Source organism: Fistularia commersonii, chromosome 28 (genome assembly GCF_037954325.1).
Source record: "Fistularia commersonii isolate RoL2024-O1a breed Wild chromosome 28, RoL_Fcom_v1.0, whole genome shotgun sequence".
Lineage (NCBI taxonomy): Eukaryota > Metazoa > Chordata > Actinopteri > Syngnathiformes > Fistulariidae > Fistularia > Fistularia commersonii.
Genome location: NC_141311.1, coordinates 13,379,815 through 13,404,341, shown reverse-complemented (window position 1 = coordinate 13,404,341; position 24,527 = coordinate 13,379,815). Strand labels below are relative to the sequence as shown.

The 24,527-nt window shown below is 42.9% G+C and overlaps 1 protein-coding gene across 1 annotated transcript in view; it reads left to right on the top strand.

The window, feature by feature from the left end:
• The window catches only part of LOC147217691 (ATP-dependent 6-phosphofructokinase, platelet type-like), a 37,598-nt gene that overhangs the window by 734 nt on the left and 12,337 nt on the right, over nt 1-24,527 (top strand). Inside the window, exons 2-12 of the mRNA XM_086176455.1 lie at nt 3,689-3,762; nt 10,045-10,122; nt 12,195-12,384; nt 13,504-13,669; nt 13,910-13,954; nt 15,691-15,799; nt 16,753-16,848; nt 20,497-20,589; nt 22,744-22,863; nt 23,360-23,424; nt 23,585-23,654. Of these exons, the coding sequence (XP_086032581.1) occupies nt 3,689-3,762; nt 10,045-10,122; nt 12,195-12,384; nt 13,504-13,669; nt 13,910-13,954; nt 15,691-15,799; nt 16,753-16,848; nt 20,497-20,589; nt 22,744-22,863; nt 23,360-23,424; nt 23,585-23,654 (1,106 nt within the window). The remainder of the gene's footprint in view (nt 1-3,688; nt 3,763-10,044; nt 10,123-12,194; nt 12,385-13,503; nt 13,670-13,909; nt 13,955-15,690; nt 15,800-16,752; nt 16,849-20,496; nt 20,590-22,743; nt 22,864-23,359; nt 23,425-23,584; nt 23,655-24,527) is intronic.

Sequence of the window (24,527 nt, the reverse complement as noted above, 5' to 3'; positions counted from 1 at the left end):
CTTCATCTGCAACTGCCAGCTCTGCCTCCTGTCTTTTCATCATTGTCACTGTTTCTAGTCCATACAGTGTTGCTGCTCTCAGCACTGTCTTGTACACCTTTCCTTTCATTCTAGCTGATAGTCATCTATCGCATAGTACCCCTGACACTTTTCTCAAACCATTCCAACCTGCTTGAACCCGTCACCTACTTTCCACACTCTCCATTACTCTAGACTGTTGACCCCAAGTACCTGAAATGCTCCAACTTGTTGATCTCCACTCCCTGTAGCCTCACCATTCCACCCGAGGTCCTCTCATTCTCACACATATACTCTGTCTTGCTGCGACAAGCTTTCATTCCTCTTTTTTCTAGCGCATACCTCCACCTCTCTAGATGGTCCATGAAGATTCGTGTCTAACCTCATCTGTCAGCCTGTCCATCACCACTGCAAATAATAATGGGGCTCAGAGCTGAGCCCTGATGGAGTCCCAACTCCACCTTGAACTTCTCTGTTACCCTACAGCACACCGCAACACTGTCTCACAGCTAGCATTCATGTCCTGCACCTTGTCCTTCTCCTCTATCTCACATCCCACCTGCAAGGCATAGCCACTGGCAACATTGAGTATCACACCTCCAATTTCCAATTTCACTTATAAGTCTATCTTACATTTTTTCACCTCCAAAACATTCCAACAAAGTCCTCCTTCAAGATAACTCCTACTCCATTTCTCTTTTGTCAGTACCATGATAGTACAACTTAAAGCCTGCTCCTAAGCTTCTAGCCTTATTACCTTTCCACCTTGTCTCCTGGACACACAGCATATTCGCTTTCCTTCTCTGCATCATGTATTCTACTTTATTGTGTGGCTCATCAACTTTACTTCTCCACAGTTGCCGAAAAGTTTGCACAACTGCGTCATTCTTTAAAATGGCAACCCTCACACTTCACCTTAATTCCTCAGGCATCCTCTACAGGGAAACACATTTCCAGACTGTACATATGACAAGAAACACTTTGTATCTTTTAATCTTGAATCCTCTCCCTCTCTAAGACCCTGTTGCTCTAGTTAGAAACTCTACTGCCACCTCTTGTAGACACGTTCTTACCCCACAGGTATAGCATAGGTATAGCATCAGGATCAACTGCCTTTCCGCTCTTTAGCCTCTTCAATGCCCTCCTCAGTTCACCTTTACTAATCTCTGCTACTTTTTGGTCTACAAGTCACCTCTTCTACCCTTTGTTTCATTTTCTTCATTTGATAGCTCTTATAAGTACTCTTTCAAACTTCCCATTACTCGTCTGGTACCTGTAAAGTAATTTCCCTCTCTAACCTTAATCACCCAAACCTGCCTCCCATCTCTTTCTCTGTTTTGAATAACTTGAATAAATCATTCTCTCCTTGCACACAAGTCATCATATGCCCTTCATGTGTCACCTCTTCACCTTGCACTGGATCTACATGTACTACTGTCTGGTCTCTTTAATCTAGTGTCCCAATTCTTCTCTGTGAATCTCTTTCTCTGTCTATACTTCTGCACGTCATTATTCCACCAGCAAGTCTCATTATCTCCTTTCTGTCTAGATGACACACTAAGTATTGTCTTACCTGCCACCCGATCACATTAGCTGTGGGTGTCCAGGTTGTCTGAAAGCTCCCCCTGACCACCCAGAGCCCTTCTCCACTCCACTCTGAAAACCATGCAACACTCATCCCTTTTCAGCTTCCTCCACTTCATCACAGCGTTACACTTTTATTTTCTAATTTTAGACTCATCACTCTATCTGACACTCTTTTCACCTCCAGCACATTCTTAATAAACTCCTCCTTGAGGATAATTCCTACTCAGTTTCTTCTCCTATCAATATCCCAATGCCCTTCTCAACTCCTCATTGAGAACCATGCAACATTCCTCCCTACTTCAGCATCTCAGTCTCAGACTCTTGACTTTCCTCTTCTTTGCCTGCCTGCTAACCTGCCCTCTTCCTCTTCTTCAACCCACGGTAGACCAATTTTTACTGATGCCCTGTTAGTTATGAGCAACTATGGTGGCCAGTGTTAACCTGGGCCTTAAATGATGGGGTATGAAAGTCATATTCTGTTCAATTGGCATACTCAGTTTTAGCAAAAAATTTATACCAGATGAACATTCCTAACACAGCCCCCTGTGTCAGGAATGCCTAAAGAAATAGTCCTTCTAGCATGTCCAGGGTCTTTCCCGGGGCCTCCAGATGCCATGCCAGAACCAACATCCTAACCAGATGCCTGAGCCACCTAATCTGACTCCTCTCCACATGGAGGATCAGCAATTCTACTCTGAGCCCCGCCAAACTCCTCACCGTATCTCTAAGGGAGAGCCTGAACACCCTACAGAGAAAACTGATTTCTCCCACTTGGATCTACAACCTTGTTCTTTCAGTCACAACCCACAGCTTGTGACCCTAGGTGAGGGTAGTAATGTAGATCAACTGGTAAATAGAGAGCTTTGCCTTTTGGCTTAGCTCCCTCTTAACCAGAGAGATCGGAGCAGAGTCTGCATCATTGCTTTTACCACAAGGATCTGTCTGTTGATCTCCTGTTCCATCCTTCCTTCACTCATGTACAAGACCCCAAGAAGGTATGCCCTGGAAAGGAGAGGTGAAGTTTAGCTGAAGCAAGACAGAATAAAAGTGTGAATCAGAGGGACCCAAGTGGAACAGTAAGTTTAGAGGGATAAAGAAGGTGGAGGATTTGAAGAAATGTGTTGAAGTGGATTGGAACAGGTGGAGAAATGTGTCAACAGTAATGTTTGATAAGGGGTATCAGTCTCAATGAAAGAAGGGTGTGGTGGTGAGACCACCTATGCTGTATTGTTTCGAGACAGTGGTATTGATGAAAAGAGAGGTAGCAGAGCTGGAGGCAACAGAGATGAAGACATCAGGGTTCTCCTTGTAAGTGAATAGGATGAGTTGGATCAGGAATTAGTCAATCAAAGGTACAGTTCATGGTAGATGTCTGGAGATAAGGTCAACTGAGGCCAGTTGAACAAGTACCAAATGGCTTGTATCAGGGGTTCTGGTACCCACACTCCCGGACCCTCCACAGGGGTGAAGTCCAGTGCATCCCCCAGAACCTTGTGGAGGGCATTGAGTTGGTTCACTCTCACAAGACGAAAGATGAAAACCTCACTGCTTCCTCTGAATCCAATGTTCAACTATTCAACAGACCCTCCTCTCCAGAACCCCAGAGTGGACCTTACCAGGGAGTCTGAGGAGTTTAATCCCCCTTTAGATGGAACAGGCCCTCCAGGTTCACTGTCCATGACTTCAACATGATGTTCCTAAGGTGTTTCAGTCAGGAACAGCCAAAGCCGTATGGAACTCCAGGGAGATCTCATCAATCCCCAGAGCCCAGCCATCAGGGAGCTTTTAACCCACCTCAGCAACAGTCCCAAAGATAGAGGGCACCACCCCAGACTCCTCAGATTCTGCCTCCTCATTGGAATGGGGAGGATCATTTGGGCTTATTTGGTTACTTGTTTGTTTACTTATTTTTTTGTTGTTGTTCTCAACTGTCCTTACTAATCATTTCAGGTAATTTTTCCTCCTTTTTTTCTTACTGATTTCCATGCACTTCCTTGCTTAGTCATGGTATATTTTTTATGGTTCATTGTCCAATCATGGCACAAAGTAACATAATTCAGAAACAAAAATACTCTTTTCACAGGTATGAATGCAGCGGTCCGTGCTGTTGTAAGAATGGGCATCTATGTAGGAGCAAAGGTCTACTTCATCCATGAGGTCAGATACATTCTTTACACATGCACATACACGTACACGTACACGTACACGTACACATACACATACACATACACATACACATACACATACACATACACATACACATACACATACATACGTAGAAATGCTTCCATAAATCTTCTCCTTGGTCTTCCTCGAGACCTCCTGCCTGGCAGCTCCAAGTCAAGCATTCTTCTACCACTATATTCACTATCGCTTGTCTGTACATGACCAAACCATCTCAGTCTTGCTTCTCTGACCTTCTCTCCAAAACATCTAACATGAGCCGTCCCTCTGGTAGACTCATTCCTGATCTTATCCATCCTGGTCACTCCTAAAGAGAACCTTAGCATTTTCATCTCCATGGCCTCTAGCTCTGCCTCCTGTCTTTTTGTCATTGGAACAGTTTGTAGGCCATACAGCATCACTGCTCTCACCACTGTCTTGTACACTTTTCCTTTCATTCTGGCTGAGAGTCTTCTATCACATAGTACCCCTGACACTTTTCTCCACCCTTTCCAACCTGCTTGAACCCATCTCTTCACCTCTTTTCCACATTCCCCGTTGCTCTGCACTGTTGACCCCAAGTACCTGAAATCCTCCAACTTCTTGATCTCCACTCCCTGTAGCCTCACAGTTCCACCCAAGTTCCTCTCATTCACACACATATACTGTGTCTTGCTGCAACCAACTTTTATCCCTCTCCTTTCCAGCGCATACCTCCACCTCTTGAGAGTTTCCTCAATCTGTTCTCTGCTCACTGCAGATTACAATGCCATCTGCAAACATGGTCCATGGAGATTCCTGTCTAATCTAATCTGTCAGCCTGCCCATCGCTACTGCAAACAAGAAGGGTCTTAGAGCTGATCCCTGATGGAGTCCAACCTCCACCTTGAACTTCTCTGTTACCCAACAGCACACCGCAACACTGTCTCACAGCTAGCATTCATGTCCTGCACCAGTCTAACATATTTCTCTGCCACTCCAGATTTACTCATGCAATACCAGAGCTCCTCTCTTAGCACCTTGTCATATGCTTTTTCTAGGTCTTAAGGAAACACAGTGCAGCTCCATCGGGCCTCTGGTTTTCTCTATTAGCATTCTTAAAGCAAATACTGCATCTGTAGTACACTTTCTAGCCATGAAGCCATGCTGCTGTTCACAAACGCGGACTTCTGCTCTCACCCTAGGATCCATTACTCTTTCTCGTAAGTTCATCGTATGGCTCATCAACTTTATCCCTCTACAGTTGCCGTAATTCTGCACATACCCTTATTCTTAAAAATGGGCACCATCACACTTTGTCTCCATTCTTCAGGCATCTTCTCACTCTCTAAGATCCTGTTGAATAAACTAGTCAGAAACTCTGCCGCTGCCTCTCCTAGACACTTCCACACCTCCACAGGTATATCATCAGGACCAACTGCTTTTCCACTCTTCATCCTCTTCAATGCCTTCCTCACTTCACTTTTACTAATTTTTGCTACTTTGTGGTCTACAATAATCACCTCTTCTACCCTTGCCTCTCTTTCATTTTCCACATTCATCAGCTCTTCAAAGTACTCTTTCCATCTTCCCGTCACTCTTCTAACATCTGTCAATACATTTCCCCCCTTCTATCCTTAATCACCCGGACCTGTTGTACATCCTTTCCATCTTTATCTCTGTGTTTTGCCATCCCGTATAGATCATTCTCACCCTCCTTACTGTCCAACCAAGCATACAGGTTATTGTGTGCCCTTTGTTTTTCCTTTGCTACCTCTATCTTTACCGTACGTTGTATCTCCCTGTTCTCCTGTTCTCCTGTCTGTTCTCTTCAGTCCTCTCAGTATCCCACTTCTTCTTTGCTAACCACTTTCTCTGTATATACTCCTGCACTTCCTCATTCCACCACCAGGTCTTCTCATCTACTTTCCTTCTAAATAACACACCAAGTACTCTCCTACCTGTCTTTCTGATAACACTAGCTGTTGTTGTCCAATCATTTGGAAGCTCTCCCTGACCACCCAGAGCCTTTCTCAACTCCTCCCTGAAAATTATACAACACTCCTCCCTTTCCAGCTTCTACCACTTTGTCCTCTGTTCTGCCTTTGTCCTCTTAATCTTTCTTGTCACCAGAGTCATCCTACAAACCACTATACTATGCTGCCTGTCTACACTCTCTCTTACAACTACTTTGCAGTCACTGATCTCTTTCAGGTTACCTCGTCTTTATAAGATGTAGTTTATAACTACTCCGCTCTTATAAGTTACCCTATGTTCCTGTTTTTTCTAGAAAAAAGTGTTCACTACAGCCATTTCCATCCTTTTTGCAAAATCTACTACCATCTGTGCCTCTGCGTTCCAATCCTGTATACCTGTATATACCCTGTATACCTGTATCGCTTCTTCATCCCCTCTATTGCCGGCACCAACATTCCCATTGAAGTCTGCACCACTTACCACTCTCTCGTCTCTGGGCATCACTTCATCTAGCTCATTCCAGAACTTCTCCTTTGCCTCTAACTCACATCCCACCTGCAAGGCATAGCCACTAACAACTTTAAGTAACACATCTTCAATTTCCAATTTCACTCATTTGTCTATCTGACATTCTTTTCACCTTCAGAACTTTCATAACAAATTCCTCCTTCAATATGAGATGAGACGAGAGAGATGAGAACAACTTTATTAATACCGAAGGAAATTGTTGTGCCAGAGTTTCAAGTAAAAAATATAACAGTAATAGATAATAGTGGAAAGGAGGAAGAATAAGAAATATAATGAAATATAAATTGTCTTGGCTGTTAGCAGTAACTACAAAGATTGCAGATTCCCTGCAGCTGAGGGAAGAGGAATTAAAAAGTCTGATAGCCCCAGGTAGGAAAGACCTCCTGTGGCGTTCAGTGGAGCTCTTTGGTGGTATTAGTCTATGACTGAAAGAGCTCCGAAAGGACATCAGCGTGGCATGCAGGGGGTGATGGATGTTGTCCATGATGCTGAGGAGCTTCCTCATCATCCTCCTCTCTGAAACCTGCACAACAGACTCCAGCTCCACTCCCAGGACAGACCCAGCTCTCCTGATGAGCTTGTTGAGTCTGTTGGTGTCAGCTGTCTTGAGCCTGCTGCCCCAGCACACAACAGCGAAGAAGATGGCGCTGGACACCACCGAGTGGTAAAACATCTGCAGCATGGTCCTGCAGACGTTGAAAGATCTGAGCCTCCTGAGGAAGAACAGACGGCTCTGACCCTTCTTGATTATGGCATTAGTGTTAAAAGTCCAGTCCAGTTTATTGTCCAAGTGGACACCCAGGTATTTATAGGTGTCCACAATGTCCACAACAGTACCCCTGATTGTGACTGGATTCAGGTGTGTCCTTTGTTTCCTGAAATCCACCACTAGCTTCTTTGTCTTAGACACATTGAGCTGCAGGTGGTTCAGTCCACACCACTCCACAAACCTGTCCACCACGCTCCTGTACCCCTCCTCCTGGCCTCCGTTGATGCAGCCCACGATTGCAGAGTCATCTGAGAATTTCTGCAGGTGGCAGGATTGCGAGGAGAACCTGAAGTCTGAGGTGTAGAGCGTGAACAGGGAGGGAGACAGGACCGTCCCCTGTGGCGCCCCCGTGCTGCTCACAATGGTGTCCGACATGATGTTTCCCAGCCTCATGTACTGCGGCCGACCTGTGAGGTAGTTGTTGATCCAGGCCGCGAGTGGAGCATCCACCTGCATATCCAGGAGCTTCCTGTTCAGCAGGGCAGGTCGAATGGTGTTGAAAGCACTGGAGAAGTCAAAGAACATGACTCTCACAATGCTTCCTGCCTCCTCAAGGTGGGTGTATACTCTGTGCAGCAGGAAGATGATGGCGTCTTCCACACCAATCCGGGGCTGGTAAGCGAACTGCAGGGGGTCCAGCGAAGGTCCGACAACATTACGAAGGTGCCTCAGGACGAGCCTCTCCAGCGACTTCATGACGTGTGATGTCAGGGCCACTGGTCAGTAGTCGCTGTGTGTGCTGGGATTCCTCTTCTTGGGCACTGGGACCAGACATGAGGTTTTCCACCGGTCAGGAACAACCATCTGGATTAGGCTCAGGTTAAAGAGGTATGTGAAGATCCCACACAGCTGAGAGGCACATCCTTTCAGCACTCTGGGGCTAAGTCCGTCAGGGCCGGCGGCTTTCCTGGGATGAAGGCGACTGAACTCTCTCCTCACCTCCTCAGCGGTGAAGGTGACAGGAGGGGGTGGGGAGAGTCCCATTGGCGGGCAGGGGGGCTGAGGTGTTAACGAGACATCGTCCAGGGAAGCAGAAGAGGTGCATGAGGGAGGGGTAAAAGTCTTGGAGGTGAGGGGTGAGGGCACAGGGGGAGGAAAGTCCTGAGCGGAGCTGGGGGGATGGTGGGCAGAGGCTTCTTCATCAAACCTGTTGAAAAACAGGTTTAATTCATTGGCCTCATGCAGGTCTCCAACCATCATCTGGCTTCCTTGTTTTCCATGGCCAGTGATGGTTTTCAACCCACTCCACACCTCCCTCATGTTGTTCTGCTGGAGTTTGCTCTCCAGCTTCCTCCTATAACTGTCCTTGCCCTCTGCAATCTTCTCCCTCAGCTCAGTCTGCACCTTCTTCAGCTCCTCTTTGTCTCCGCTCCTGAATGCCGCCTTCTTCCTGTTCAGCATGGCCTTAATGTCCTTAGTCACCCAGGGTTTGTTATTAGTGAAACAACGCACTGTCTTGGTGGGGATGATGTTGTCCGTGCAGAAGTTCACATAGTCCGTAATGCAGGCAGAAAGTTTTTCAATGTCCTCTCCCTGATCTTCGCAGAGCACATCCCAGTCAGTCGTCTCAAAGCATCCCTGAAGAGTCAGTTCTGCCTCCTGAGACCAACTTCGGACAGTTCTGGTGATCACAGGTTGCCACTGGACTTCAGGCACATAGCAAGGCTTTAGATGGACCAGGTTGTGGTCTGCCCTGCCCAGGGCAGGGAGAGCTGTGCAGTTGTATGCGTCCTTGGCATTTGCATACAGCAGGTCCAGGGTTTTATTGTCTCTTGTCTTGCAGTCCACAAACTGTTTGAAAGTGGGCAGAGAAGATGACAATGTGGCGTGGTTGAAATCCCCAGAGATGGCTATGAAGGCACTGGGGTGCTGGGTCTGGAGTCTTGCGACCGTTGAGCTGATGACGTCATTAGCCCGTGGTGCAACGGCAGACGGTGGGATGTAAACTGTTAAGATGATGGCGTGGGAAAACTCTCTGGGCAGATAGTACGGCCTGAGGCTCACTGCCAACAGTTCAATGTCTGGGCTGCACACACGCTCCTTTACCATGATGTGTCCGGGGTTGCACCACTTGTTGTTTACAAACACGGCGACACCTCCTCCTTTCCTCTTGCCGCTGCCGGCACAACTCCGGTCCCCTCGCACCAACTGAAAGCCGGGTAAACTCACCACAGAGTCCGGTATGTTGCTGTTTAGCCAGGTCTCTGTGAAGCACATCACCGAGGCCTCACGAAACACACCGTCGCTCCCTGTGAGTGCTGTTAACTCCTCCAACTTGTTGCCCAGCGATCTCACGTTTCCCATCACAATGGAGGGGAGATACGGTCTGTATCTCCTCTTCCTCAGCTCCCGTCTCCTCCCCGCTCGGCAGCCCTGGTATTTCCTCCGTAGCTCCTTAGGGATTTTGTGCCTTTCCCCCATCCCACCGCTGCATCTCAGCTCCATCAGCTGATCCCATGTGTTAACAATGGAGCCGTTGCGCTGCTCCGCCAGAACTGGGATGTGGCTCAAAAAAAGTGCTCCAAGCACCGCGAAAACAAGAAATAGCGAATGGAGCAACATCTCTTGTTTTGGTAAATTCAATTGACTTAATAGTTACTAAAGCAAGAAGAAGTAATAGAAAAATAGAAGTAGAGAAGTAGAGAATTCACTACGGTGAAGAGAAACTCTGGCAGGCAGCCGCCCGAGACAGCGGCGGACAATATAACTCCTACTCAATTTCTCTTCTTGTCAGTACCATGATAGTACAACTTAAAGCCTGCTCCTAAGCTTCTAGCCTTACTACCTTTCCACCTGGTCCCTTGGACACATAGTAGTCCACTTTCCTTCTCTGCATCATGTCGACCAACTCTCAGGGAGAGACGGGCTCAGGGAGACAGTGGCCCATGCCCCCGGAGGCTGCATTGCACACACATAGAAATACGGTAGTTAAAGTGGACTCGTTACAGCCTCAAAGATACTTTCAATGATATATCTAAATTAAATCCTTAATCATTGCATTTATCTGCTCTCTATGCTTCCAGGGCTATCAGGGGATGGTGGACGGTGGCAATAACATCAAGGAAGCGACATGGGAAAGTGTCTCCAGTATGTTACAAGTAGTAAGTGAGGCTTTTACTTAGTTCATTGTTGAACTTTCAAGAAAACTTGAAAGTTCAACAGTGCTTTTGAACCGATATCTCTGGTCTGGTTGTTAGCTGATCAGCAGTTTCTTTTGATGTGTTTTATATCATTTAAATTGAACAAAATAACATGAAACTCTCCACGTGATTTGAATTGGGACATTTTCAAAAAATGTAAAGACATTAAAAATTGAAGGCTGGGCATAGGGGAAACCACCGGGCTTTTTCAAAGGGGAGGGGCAGAGAAGCTGGGCAAGAGCCTTGAGGAAGAGAAGAAGATGCCCAGCCAAGACTGTCCAGCATGGACTAAAACTCAGCACGGACAGTCAGAAACACTTTGGAAGAAGTTAAAAGGATTTTTTAAAATGGACAAAACAATTTTCAAGACAGCATATTGCTGGCAGATATATTTTCTGAGTGCAAACATGACTGGTTGTGAATGAGGGCTTCATAGCAGGCGGCTGTGCTCTTCCTGGTACTGTGTACCACCACTGAATCTTTTAGTGGTCTGCAGCACTGGATAGTACTGGCTTACTTTCACCCCCTGATTCCTTCTCTAGACATGTCCAAACCATCTCACGGTGGCCTCTCTGACCTTTTACATATGCTAGCCCTCTGATAGATTAATTCCTAATCCCATTACTCCTCTAGTCTCAAAGACAACCAAAGGTCAGCATTTTCATCTCAACTCCCGCCTGCCCTGCCTGCTGTCTTTTCTTCAATGCCACTATCTCTAAAGCATACAGTATTGGTTGTCTCATCTCCATCTTGTCTGTCTTACCTTTCGTTTTGGCTGATAACTCTAATCGCGCATTATCCTGAGTTTTCACTGCCAATTCCAACCTGTATTTAAATGATTACCCTTTTCCCCAATCAATTGCTCTTGACTGTTGACCTTCTGAACTTGATATTTCTCACCATCTTTATCACCACTACCTGTAACTCCACTGTTCCTCTTGGGTCCCGCTCATTCACATACATGTATTCTGCAGCAGCTACACTATTTCTCTCCCTTCCAGGGCATACCTCTACCTCTCAGGAATTTCTCTCACCTCCGCCCTGCTCTCACTACAAGTCTGAAATCAACTGCAAACCTCATGGTCCCATAATGATACCCTTTACCCCTGAAGCGTCCCAATGAAGGCAAACTGCAGTTCATCCTCCATAACCCTGCTGAGGGTGTGGAACTGGTTCACTGTTCTGTGACTGGTGACTAGTTGGAACAGACCCCCAGTCCCCTTTTTCTAAAAAGGGCAAACACCATTCCTGTCTGTCAGTCCAGACAGACCCTGCTGAGGGTGTGGAACTGCTTCACTGTTCTGCAACTGGTAACTAGTTGGAAAAGTTTCTCCAGTCCCCTTTTTCTAAAAAGGGCGACCATCTTTCCTGTCTGTCAGTTCAGACGCACTGTCCATGACTTCCATATATTGTTGCAGAGGTACTTAAACCAGGACAGCTCCGCAACAAGCAAAACTGTGTGGAACTCAAGGGGGATCTTGTCCATCCCCAGGGCCCAGCCATCAGGGAGCTTTTTAACAACCTCAGTGACAGTCCCAGATATAGGGGTCCACCCAAGAGTCCTTAAACTCTGGTTCCTCATTGGAATACGTGACAGTGGATCATTTGGAGTTATTTGTTTATTTGTTTGTCTCTTGTTTTTTGCTCTTTACTGTCCTTTGCTAATTATTTTAGGTAATTTCACATGGTAACTCTTTTTCTTACTAATCTTCGTCCACACCTTGACCCATGCTCTTTTTACCGTAAGAAGATTCCTAACAAACTCCTCCTCGAAGATTACTCGTAGTGTGTTTCTCTCTCCATCAAACCATATAAATGCATCTAAATTTCTACTTATGGCCTTCTACCCTTGCTACCTTCCCACCTAGTCTCCTGGACACACTATATTTCCATCTTTCAGACACCCTACTCTCAGTCCTAGACTTAAGCTTTTCCTCCTCTCTCTCTCTCTGCCTATTGCGAAAGTTCCTCTCTCCTTCCCACAGTAGCCCAACATTCCTCTGTATTCTTGCTCTACTTTTGTTTCACTGCAGGGTGGAACAGTCATTGGCAGTGCTCGCTGCAAAGAGTTCCGTACCCATGAGGGTCGTTTGAAGGCTGCACACAATCTTGTCCGAATGGGCATTGCCAACCTATGTGTGATTGGAGGAGATGGGAGTCTGACTGGAGCTAACCTGTTTCGGGAGGAGTGGAGCAGCTTGCTGGACGAGCTTTTGCAGCAGGGTGATGCTTTTCTCTACATAGCTGAAGAGGATTTGTTTTATATTTTTTCTTATTTTCCATATCATATCTAAAAGATGATAACCTTCATATTACCTAATGTATAACTAAATAGTTTTGATAGCATTACTTTCCTATGGAATGGTTGGTTTCACCTTAAAATAAGATATATCAAATTATATGATATATGTTAAAATGTGTAATATAGGTAATATCAAAGGAAAACAAATCTTTTTAATGTTTTACAAAAAGGGTTTTTTTCATCTTCTTCTTCTTCATCTTTTTTCATCTTCCTCCATTCTACAGTTTAACTTTCACAGATGTTTCAAATGAAAAGCCAATCTTTAGATCTGCAGTTGAACCACTTTGAAGCAATTGTTCTTTTTTTCTAACGGTTTTAACCAATGTGGCCAAAGTTATGAGCATGATGTGTGTCACTGCTGCAGAGGCCAAATTGATTGTGTAAATGATGTAGCATCTAACTGTAGTATAGCCGTCAAACATTTCCAATGGTTCTTGTTTTGATGACCATGTTTTTTTTCTGGAAATCTGCCTTGACAGTGAGATTAAGATTCTGTGTGAGAACATTCTATCTTTTTGGGTTCATTTATCACTGTAAGTATAGAGAATTCATCCATTGCACAAAGGGAGAGCAGCTCTGTAAAGTAATGAACCAACTGAGGAAGATAGAGCTGAGCGTTTGCGGTTGTACATTGGGGTGTCAGGAGGAAACTTGAAGAAATCAAAGGGCAGCTCCAGGAAAGTAAGAGGACAGATTTTTTGGCAGACAGAACCAGATTAGAACATGGGGCCGACTTTGGGCTCCCATCATAAACTATTGAGAGAGGTGTGAGAATAAAAAGACAATTATTCAAATAAATGTATTATTACAATGTGCTAGACTCTAAGACACTAGAGCGAAAAATTTATAAAAAAATAATGGTCAGATTTAGTAAAATTTAGATAAAAAAGGATTTAGTTTCCACATGCATTCAGTGAATTTCTTTACAAAACTTTGAAAGGCCAAATTTATTAGATTTATCCAATACCTGCCGAGTTCACCTTATGATACATCTATCAAATTACCTTTGTCCAACCCTCTTGCTTTCTTGTATCCTTCAGGTCTTATCAATATGGAAGTGGTCCAAAGTAACTCTGAGCTGCACATTGTCGGGATAGTTGGCTCGATTGATAATGACTTCTGTGGCACAGACATGACCATTGGCACTGATTCTGCACTGCACCGCATTATTGAGGTGGTAGACGCCATCATGACCACAGCTCAGAGGTGATTTGAAAGATAAGTGAAGGACCATGTGGCAAAATTCAGCAACTCTGAGAAACATGCAAAACAGAAGATGTTTCCTCTTCTGGCCTTGCTCTACTTAGAAGCTTCCATCCAAACCCCTCCTTAATATTGCCCAATATCAAGCATAATTATCCTCAGCAAATTATAGACCTATTTTTAAGGCATCAATAAGTCTACTTTCAACAGAAATATCTTTTTGGGTTCCTGTCATTTTTACAGCCACCAGAGAACATTTGTGCTGGAAGTTATGGGCAGACACTGCGGGTAAGAGTTTCACTTCATGTTTACTGAGAAAGTACATACTGTATATTGACATCCTTTAATTAAAATAAACTAATTTATTTTCTTCTCCTTTTGGCTGTTCCCTTCAGAAGTCACCTCTCACACCAACTACCTTCATATTCTCTCTCACTTTGTCCATAAATCATCCACATAAACCCATCCTTCATTAATTGAATAAAAGTTTCTGGTTTATGCTGTATAGTACTGCTACAGTAAAAATAGTTTGGGCATATAAAAGTGCTTCTCGATTATTTTCTGATACGCAACCCCAAGGAAGAAGAAATCATTTCGCCCAACCATTTGATACTGACAAATAAAATTAAATAAAATCAGTGAATAATAATTAATTCAAGTTGATCAGCAAAATTAACCCTGGAGTACAATATATAAAACACTTTAATCCACAAAACAACAATGAATAAAACAATTTGTGATGATATTTTTTTTTTTATCAACATGTGGAAGTCAGTATTAATGGCTACACTGAGCATGTTTTGCCGTGCACAGCTTTTCAAGGTGGGGTTTGGATGCATGATACTGCAACTCTCAGCTCACAGTACACACTCCAGTCTCTCACTGTCGTCACAGTGAAGCCCAGCGTTACATACACTTCCTCATATTTCCTCATTTTAGCTTTTTGGTGACTTTTGTTTGTTTCATTATCGCCGTTTCTCACCACCACCTTTCTTATCATCCTTGTTATTTTCCATGGTGTCTCTTGAGGCTTTGTTCACTGGACTTTATATCTCCTGTTCTGTGTGGTATACGCATGCTTGTTGCAAAAACACCTACACCATAAAGCTAATACTCTGCACACACTCTTGACAATAAGATTGCCAATGTCACCAACTATAAGAATAAGAATAAGAATAAGAATAAGAATAAGAATAAGAATAAGAATAAGAATAAGAATAAGAATAAGAATAAGAATAAGAATAAGAATAAGAATAAGAATAAGAATAAGAATAAGAATAAGAATAAGAATAAGAATAAGAATAAGAATAAGAATAAGAATAAGAATAAGAATAAGAACAACTTTATTTATCCCGAAGGAAATTGTTGTGCCAGAGTTTCAAGTAAAACACAACAATAATAGGTAATAGAAGGAAGGAGGGAGAATAAGAAATACAAATAAAAACATATAAATGTGCAATTTTGTTTTATTCTAGTAAAGCAAAAATATGCATGTTCCCCCGGGTCACCCCCGCGCACTATTTGAGAACCAGTGGCGTATATACATATATATATATATATACACTTTATTTTAAGTAAAATAATGTAACTCTTGGTCAATCACACTTCTGTGTAATCAAACTGTCCACTTAGGAAGCAACACTGATTCATTTTGACTTGCTTTAAGGACCTCAGCCTCTAGTGTGTTTTTCCACTTTAATTTTGAGTGACTCCACATCCAGACCTCCATGGGTCAATAATTTTAATTGCAATTGATATTTTTGTATGACTTTGTTGTCAGCACATTCAGCTGTGTAAAGAACAAAGTATTTGATAAGACTATTTAATTCATTCAGATATAGGATGTGTTATTTTGGTGTTCCCTTTATTTTTTTGAGCAGTGTATATATGTGTGTGCGTGTGCGTGTGCGTGTGCGTGTGTCTGTGTGTCTGTGTCCCCGTGTCCCCGTGTCCCTGTGTCCCTGTGTCCCCGTGTGTGTGTGTGTGTGTGTGTGTGTGTGTGTGTGTGTGTGTGTGGTGATTAGATACCTGTCTCTAGTCAGTGCACTGGCATGTGGTGCTGACTGGGTATTCATCCCAGAAATGCCTCCTGAGGATGGCTGGGAGCGGGACATGTGTCAGAAACTGTCTGAGGTAACATGCAGACACCCACTACCTCTGTATGTATTGACATTGTAGATACTTATTACATATTGAAACTGAGTTTGTGATATGAGGGCTAATCTATTTATAACTCACAATTAGACTCCAGAAACAAACTTTGTGAGACTGCATCAAACATGTAATATTTAAATTATAGCTCATATATATTATAAGAACAGTGAACAAGCTCTTGTCTTACAAAGCCTCCTTTTTTTTCATCCTTCAATCTGGCTTACATCAACTCCAGTACGGTCATATGAATGACAAATTGAATAATGTGTTTTCATGTTTGAGGGGACTTCCTGCCCACAGAGTTTGATTTTCTTCCTGTGATTCTGAATACAAAAATAAAGATATCAATTTAAATAAAGATCACAACCATTTGCTTACCCAAGTTTTTGGCTGACCCGTTTAGGCTGAACAGGAGTAAAATTGATGTGTATTTACATTATGTGACCATGGAGAAGGTGTCACTGTCAGAAGTTGAAGTTCAACTTTGATTAGTTGAAGGGACGACCCATTAAATCTAAGTTTGTGGAGGATGTGAGTAGAACTTGGTTCAGACAGGGGCACAAGACAAACCAGGAGCTGAATGCACTCGAATATTTTACAAACCAACATTAATAGAAGATAGTAAGAGATGAAGCTGCATTTTAATTTTGGATTTGATGTTTTTGGACCTTTGATGCATTCTGTTAAGAAAAAAATGTACCTACAAAGTTTCTGCATAGATTACCATGATGATATATTGTCAGTATACATATAGACATATGTCACACGTATTTGGGACACTGAAAATATGATTAAACTGAACCTGAGAACTGAGAAGTAAAATTATTTTGAAGTGTTATGAATCCATTGCTTTTGATTGCGAGACTTTACATGTAAAACATATTCTGTCTTGTTTTTATTTTTATTTTTTGGTATATTTATATCCCCTACAGAACCGTGCTGATAGGAAAAGGCTAAACATAATCATTGTCGCTGAAGGTGCCATTGATTGCCACAACAAGACTATCACCCCCGATCATATTAAGAATGTAAGTAGTGAGACATGACTGGATATATCATGGAGTATAAAGGATTTTTTGGGTGAAATAAAAGAAATTCTGTACATTTTTCACAGAGAGGAGGGGGAGGGAAGCAATTCACCTGGCCTACTGGCCTCTCAGTATTAAAGGGAACCCTGCCAGGGAAGGATAATAGACATAAATATGTTTTACTGTTTGTCTCATACTAGAATGTGTTGTTAAAAAAAGCACAAAAGTTTGTTATTTCTTTAAAAAATCTCAATTTATAACACATATTTTAAACCAAGGCCACCGCCATTGTTTTACCAGAGCAATACATGCAGGGTTGATGATGTAGGGAGGTTGATCATGTTCATGTTGACTTTCCGTTAGTGTTAATTTTAGCTCAGTACAGTCCAGCTTATATGGTAATAATGCCACATCATGCTGCTTTTGGGGGCATTTCCAGTACAAGGGAAACAAAGGGACTAATGGTAGTCTACACAGCTTTCTAAGGGACAAGAAGCGAAGAGAGGAGTGGGAAATTGCTTGTGGATGCACGCAACTTCCAAAGATCCAGGGCTGTGTTATCGCCCAAGTCTCTCCAGCTGCATTTGACATAGTTAGCCAAGCTACACTGCTAAGTGATGCAGAATATCCCCAGAGATGAGAGAGCGGTAATTGGAGCAGACTCCAATGGGTATGCTGGTGCAGACAATAGAGGGGATGAAGAAGTGATGAGCAGATTCAGTATACAGGATAGGAATGCAGAGGTACAGATGGTGGTAGACTTTGCAAAAAAGATGGAAATGGCTGTAGTGAACACTTTTTTCCACAAAAGACAGGAACATAAGGTAACTTATAATCGCGGAGGTAGCAGCACACAGGTAGACTACATCTTGCATAGACAAGGTAACCTGAATGAGACCAGTGACTCCAACATAGTTGTTGGTGAGAGTGTAGACAGACAGCAGAGGATGTTGGTGTGTAAGATGACTCGAATGGCAAGGAAGATCAAGAGGACAAAGGCAGAACAGAGGACAAAGTGGTGGAAGATGAAAAGGGAGGAGTGTTGTTCGGTTGTAAGGGAGGAATTGAGAAAGGCTCTGGGTGGTCAGGGAGAGCTTCCACATGATTGGACAACAACAGCTAGTGTTATCAGAAAGACAGGTAGGAGAGTACTTGGTGTGTCATCTGGACGAAAAGTAGATAAGGAGACTTGGTGGTGGAATGAGGAAGTGCAGGATTATATACAGAGAAAGTGGTTAGCAAAGAAGAAGTGGGATACTGAGAGGACTGAAGAGAACAGACAGGAGTGCAGGAGTACAGGGAGATACAACGTAGGGTAAAGATAGAGGTAGCAAAGACAAAACAAAGGGCGCACAATAACCTGTATGCTTGGTTTGACTGTGAGGAGGGAGAGAATGATCTATACGGGATGGCAAAATACAGAGATAAGGATGGAAAGGATGTACAACAGGTCCGGGTGATTAAGGACAGAGAGGGAAATGTATTGACAGATGCTAGAAGAGTGATGGGACATTGGAAAGAGTACTTTGAAGAGCTGGTGAATGTTGAAAATGAATGAGAGGCAAGAGTAGAAGAGGTGACTATTGTAGACCACAAAGTGAAGGAAAAGTGAAGTGAGGAAGGCATTGAAGAGGATGAAGAGTGGAAAGGCAGTGGGTCATGATGATATCCCGTGGAGGTGTCCAAGTGTCTAGGAGAGGCAGCAGTGGAGTTTCTGACTATTATTCAACAGGGTCTTAGAGAGTAAGAAGATGCTTGAGGAATGCAGACGAAGTGTGATGATGCCCATTTTTAAGAATAAGGGGCAGGTGCAGACATGCAGCAGCTGTAGAGGGATAAAGTTGATGAGCCATACAATGAAATTATGGGAAAGAGTAGTGGAAACTGGACTGAGAGCAGAAGTCAGCATTTGTGGACAGCAGTATGGCTTCATGCCTAGAAAGAATTCCACAGATGCAATACTTGCTTTGAGAATGCTAATAGAGAAGTACAGAGAAGCCTTGAGGGAGCTGCATTGTGTTTTTGTAGACCTAGAATCAGTGATAATTGTGATCTGTAGTGAGAGCAGAGAACAGGTTGAGGAAAATCTACAGAGGTGGAGGTATGCGTTGGAAAGGAGAGGAATGAAAGAGGAATGAAAGTACTTGATGTCAAGGGGCCAGAGCACCGGAGAGTGTGGAAAAGAGGTGAAGAGATGGGTTCAAGCAGGTTGGAATGGGTGGAGAAAAGCGTAAGGGATACTATGCGATAAAAGACTACCAGCCAGAATGAAAGGAAAGGTGTACAAGACAGTGGGGAGACCAGGGGTGCTGTATGGCCTAAAAACAGTTACAATGATGAAATGACAGGAGGCAGAGCTGCAGGTCTCAGAGATGAAGATGCTAAGGTTCTCTTTGGGAGTGACCAGGATGGATAGGATCAGCAATGAGTCTATCAGAGGGTCAGCATATGTTGGATGTTTTGGAGGGAAGGTCAGAGAAGCGAGACTGAGATGGTTCGGTCATGTGCAAAGGAAGGATAGTGAATATATTGGTAGACGGATTCTGGATTTGGAGCTGCCAGGGAAGGGATGGGACTGAAACCCACTCAAAGAAAACATTCAGGCAAGAGAAGCTTGATGTTTTCCTTTGAGGACGTATACACTCCACTATTGCAGATGTTGCCTCTGATGACAAATGACCAGACACCAGTGCCAAAAGTGAAGCTACTTACAACAGACACTCTCTCTGTTACCATAGCATGCAGTTGCTGCATGCACACCAGCAACTTTAGCTGACTCTTGCGTCTTTACATTTTTGTTCATCATCATTTTGAGCCTTGTTTGGACGCTATCCTCCTTGCTTGCGTCTCTCCCAGGCTCAACTGGAAAGGGTCGCATTGATGACATGTTTTTGCACTGTATGGTAGAATTAGAGGGAATGAGCCAAGGCCAACCTTCTGACGTCACATCCCAGAAAGCGTTGCGACGTAAACAACTGGGGCCCAGGAGTGAAAAGTTTTTTTTTTTTTTAATTATACAAATTAAGATATGTTGGGAGATTTTATGATCGTTTTTATCTGTTTTATCAGCACAAGTATTGATCATATAGAAAAATAATGGTACAGTAACTGGGGATCCCTTTAAATTCATGTAATGTCAGTGATATTTGGATCTACTATATCTTCATTTTATTTCTGTTTTAATAATATGATTACATTTCACATTTCATGAATAATTTTTGCACTTCAGCAAAATATTTCAGACTCAAATATTCAATTTTGCCAACAGATTTTCAGGGTCAGCCCATTTTATGCATGCTTCTGTTTCCCTCACATTAAAAATAACAAAAAACGTGTATGTTTTCATTCTGTTGTGACTCCTGCATCCCACAATGTGAGTTTGAGTTGAAGACCTTGAACAATTTTCAAGAACTTTCCTTATTTAATGTTCTTTCAGAAAACCATTATAAGCCTTCTCCCAAATGATCAGGTTTTGTAAGTAACTGACTGAAATGTAATTGTAATGTTAATTGTATAATGTAGTTAAGAGTTAAAGTAGGTTATTTTCTTCTTCATAAAGACAATATATAAGAACAGATGCTTTGTGTGTTTATTGTTGTTTTCCTTGCAATACACTGTTGTCATGTTTCCCTGTAACCATGCTTTCAGCTCGTAGTACATTCCCTGGGTTTTGACACCAGAGTCACAATCTTGGGCCATGTGCAGAGAGGTGGGACCCCCTCTGCCTTCGACAGGATTCTGGTCAGTAAATAGAGAGTTCGATTTCCATACCACAATCATCAGACTATATTTTGAGTAATCTTTTTTTGCCAATTGAGATGACATTGGATTTACGATTGACATTTGACATCACTATGTTGTACCATTTGCCGTTGACTTTGATTTTCATATTTTAAGTAAAAGAGCATTGACCAACCACAAAGTTTTGGTGCAACTGGGGGTTGATAAACATAACATTAGTCTAGGTGGAATTGATGGATAGACAAATCTGTTTTGTATATCTGTCAAAATTGTTAGACTTTCGTGACACCAGTCCCAATTCATTTGTAAAATCAATGTCTTCGAGTTTTGTTGTTTGGGTACACCATATGCCTCTTTGTTTGTCGGCTGTGTTGACCTCAATATCCAGTCACTGGCAAGCAGGAGTGATATAGGAGACATTATAAAGCCTCGACTGGCACCTGATTTTCCAGGAAATATTTCTGATGGGGTGTTGTTCATGACTATGTTTCCTTTCTTCCACAACTTCATGATGAGGCCTTTTGTCCTTTATAACAGCAGTCAAGACTTCTACATAAATCAAGTCAATGCTAGGGGCCTTTCCAGGTTTCATTGCCTGAAAAGATAACATGTTCTCATCCTGATTTTGAACTGCTATCTATATAGAGATCCTCCTCCACCAGTGGGGAGATCTGCTGGTTCAGTCTCAGGATTTGACTCAGGACTGATAACGGACTTCTTGGATGTGTTGGACCCAGTGCTCTGCTTGATGCCTTTTAGTGGTGATGAAATCACCAATCTTGTCTTTCACAGAGCTGACTTGTTTGAATTTTGTCCACACAGCCTTAATGTGATTGTGTAGACCATAATTATTTCTCCCCAGCAGAGGCTTGCAGCTTTCAATGAGGGCTTGTAAGGTCTTCCACTGTGTTTCACCTCTCTGTTCTTATCCCTATACTGTCTAAGGGTTTGCTTTGGCATACCTTGGTTTGTGGAAGCCACTCTTCCTTCCGATATTTCCTCTGTTTCCTCTATCTTCTGCAAAAGCCTAGGTCTTATCAATTCTTCACCTTTCTTCTTTCTGAATCAATATTTTTTTCTACTATTTATTATACTATATTATACTATTACTAAGAGAAAACACACACATACAAATAACAGTCTAGGAGAAGAACACATATTACAGTCTCTTGGCAGACACTTTAAATGAAACCAACTTACAGTGGAGATGCTGGGGATTAAAATTAAATGTGTGTAACTATCTTCAAGGCCGTTGCAGGACCATGAGAGCATCAATGGGATTGTGTCTCATGGGAAAGAAATGGAAAAGTACAGCAATGGAAGTATGTCTCAGAGAGAGAAATGGAAAAGTACAGGGATTCTCAGAAAATAGAATGGTTACAGAAAATTGCCTAACACTTTATACCTATTAACAGAAGTGAATCTCTCCATTTGGACATTTCACTTTTGGTTTCTGTCAAAGCTGAAAAATTACCTTGGTCCTGCTGTTTCCTGGGCAGAGTATGTGATGCTGCTGACATCCAGCTTGTGAAACTGTCACGAATGCTTGTTGTGTGGATAGCACTTGTGGACACATATGTTGAACCCCACTCTATTGTCTTGAAATTTAATCTCATTATTCTTATATTTACCGGTAATATTCATTAAACTTTGCATAAGTCATCTCCTCTAAGGAGGGCCATTACATCTGTGGTTGACAGCACTGGCCACTCCCTAGTCCCACTTGTTGGAAAACTCCCACTGCATCTGCTCCCTCTGCTCAACCTATAACCCGAGTTCTTTTAAAGCCAGGGTAGCATCAATGCTTTTCTCCCATTCTGCAGTGGAGATCCTTAAATCTCACAAGGTTGCAATGTAATTTGTAAACCAAAACTTGAATAATATGCAAATATGCAAATTTTGTAGCATGCAAAAGTAAGTAACACATATTGAATGGCATTACAATAGGTATGTGTGTTCAGATCATTGAACTAAGGTTTGTGTTGATGGTCACCCTTAACCACCTTTTTGTCCATTTTCTTCCTATGTCGATTTTATATTTATTTGACGGATGAAAGTAACTGATAAGCAAATTTAAATCCCTAATTTGGAGAGACTCAAAAACCTTACTAGCCAATAATGAATTTGGTGAAATGTATTTTCTGACCCCGGTAGGCTAGTCGTATGGGTGTGGAGGCTGTGTTGGCATTACTAGAGGCCAGTAGCCCAGCCTGTGTTGTATCTCTGGTTGGCAACCAAGCTGTACGACTTCCACTTATGGAGTGTGTTCAGATGGTAAGTGATTGCATACATATTTTTTTGGTGTTTTATTGCAGAGTAAAAATGGAAAGCATCAAGTTCCTCTCCAGTTCCCGAATAGTTAATTGTTAAGAAAAAATAATTTGGTATCTCAATTTGAAATTTCTAATCAGAAAAATCTAAAAGAAAAAAGTGGCACATCACCAGTTTATGCCTACTGTTCTTTGGAGACGCAATGCACTTTGGGCAAATGAAATGAAGTAAGTCCTATTAGATTAACATTCACAGTATAGGGTGTTTGAACATGATTACAGTCAGAGGAAAGTCACCTCTTGATACCTCATGTGAAAAAAGATGACAAAACACTACATGTTGTGTCAATGTGACCTGTCTTTGTAATTTCCAATTTTGCATGAGCCAGACTCAGCCATTCAACCAGGTGTATTCCTGTATAGGAGAAAACAGGCATGAATACATCATGTTAATGGTCTATCTTCAGATTGTAAAAAAAGCTCTTTCACATTTTAAATAGACCCAAGAGGTACAGAAGGCCATGGATGAAAAGAAGTTTGAAGAGGCAGTGAGGCTGCGTGGCAGGTTTTGATCTCTGTTTTGAAACTGCAGTTTTCAATAAAGCCTCATATGATTGTCTTTGACTTTCATTTGATTGTATAAATCTGTTTTACTAGCAGCAAATACTGCACTGATACCAAAGTTGTCTATGTTTAATATTGCTTCCTCCATTTTAATTCCGTAGGAGTTTCGAAAACAATCTAAGTACCTACAGACTCCTTTCCTTCCGAAAAGCTGACTCAGAACTTCCAAATGTAAGTACACTGAAAATGAAATGAAAATGTCTTTGTATGGGAGTGGGACACCAATGATCCTTTTAGCTACGTGCATGATGGACTGCAGAGCTTTTCTGTTGCAGTCCATGCAGCTCCTGCCCCACACAATAATACAGCTAGTCAGGATGGTGACACGTTAGAAGGTGATGGGTCTGGGGGACTTTTCCTTGCTTGAAAAGGTGGTGCCGCTGTGCCAGCGATGCGGTGTTGGTGGTCCAGATGAGGTCCTCACTGATGTACACCCCCAGGAATTTGGTGCTGCTCACTCTCTCCATGGCAGTGCCATTGATGGTCAGTGAGGGGCGCTTGGTGTGGCCTCCCCGGAAGTCCCCAACAATCTCCTTGGTCTTGCCGGCGTTCAGCGGGAGGTTGTTGTCTCTGCACCACATGGTCAGAAGGTCGTCCTCCTTCCTGTAGTGGGTCTTGTTGTCCTTGGTGATGAGACCCACCAGAGTTGTGTCGTCCACAACTCGTACAGAGCTGTCAATTGATCACCACCTAGTGGTGAATTGCCTCTAGTGGAGAGGAAGGATGCCGGTCAGCTTTAACAAGCCCCAACATATCCATTGGGTCTGCTTGGAATATCATGCTTCATGCCCTTATTATTTATGTGGCACAAGCTGTGGCTTGTTGGGAAAGTAACCCCTTAATCTGTAAGTGGACACCAGTGGTTAGGGATGCTGTCAAGCTGAAGATGGAGTCCTATCAAGCCTGTGGGGGGCTAGACCAGGGGTGGGCAAACTGCAGTCGGTGGGCCACACCCGGCCCGTTGGTCTTTTTAATCTGGCCCGCCAAAGATCGGTACAGAATTCATACTTGATGTGAATGATTGGATCAATGCATGTGGGAGCT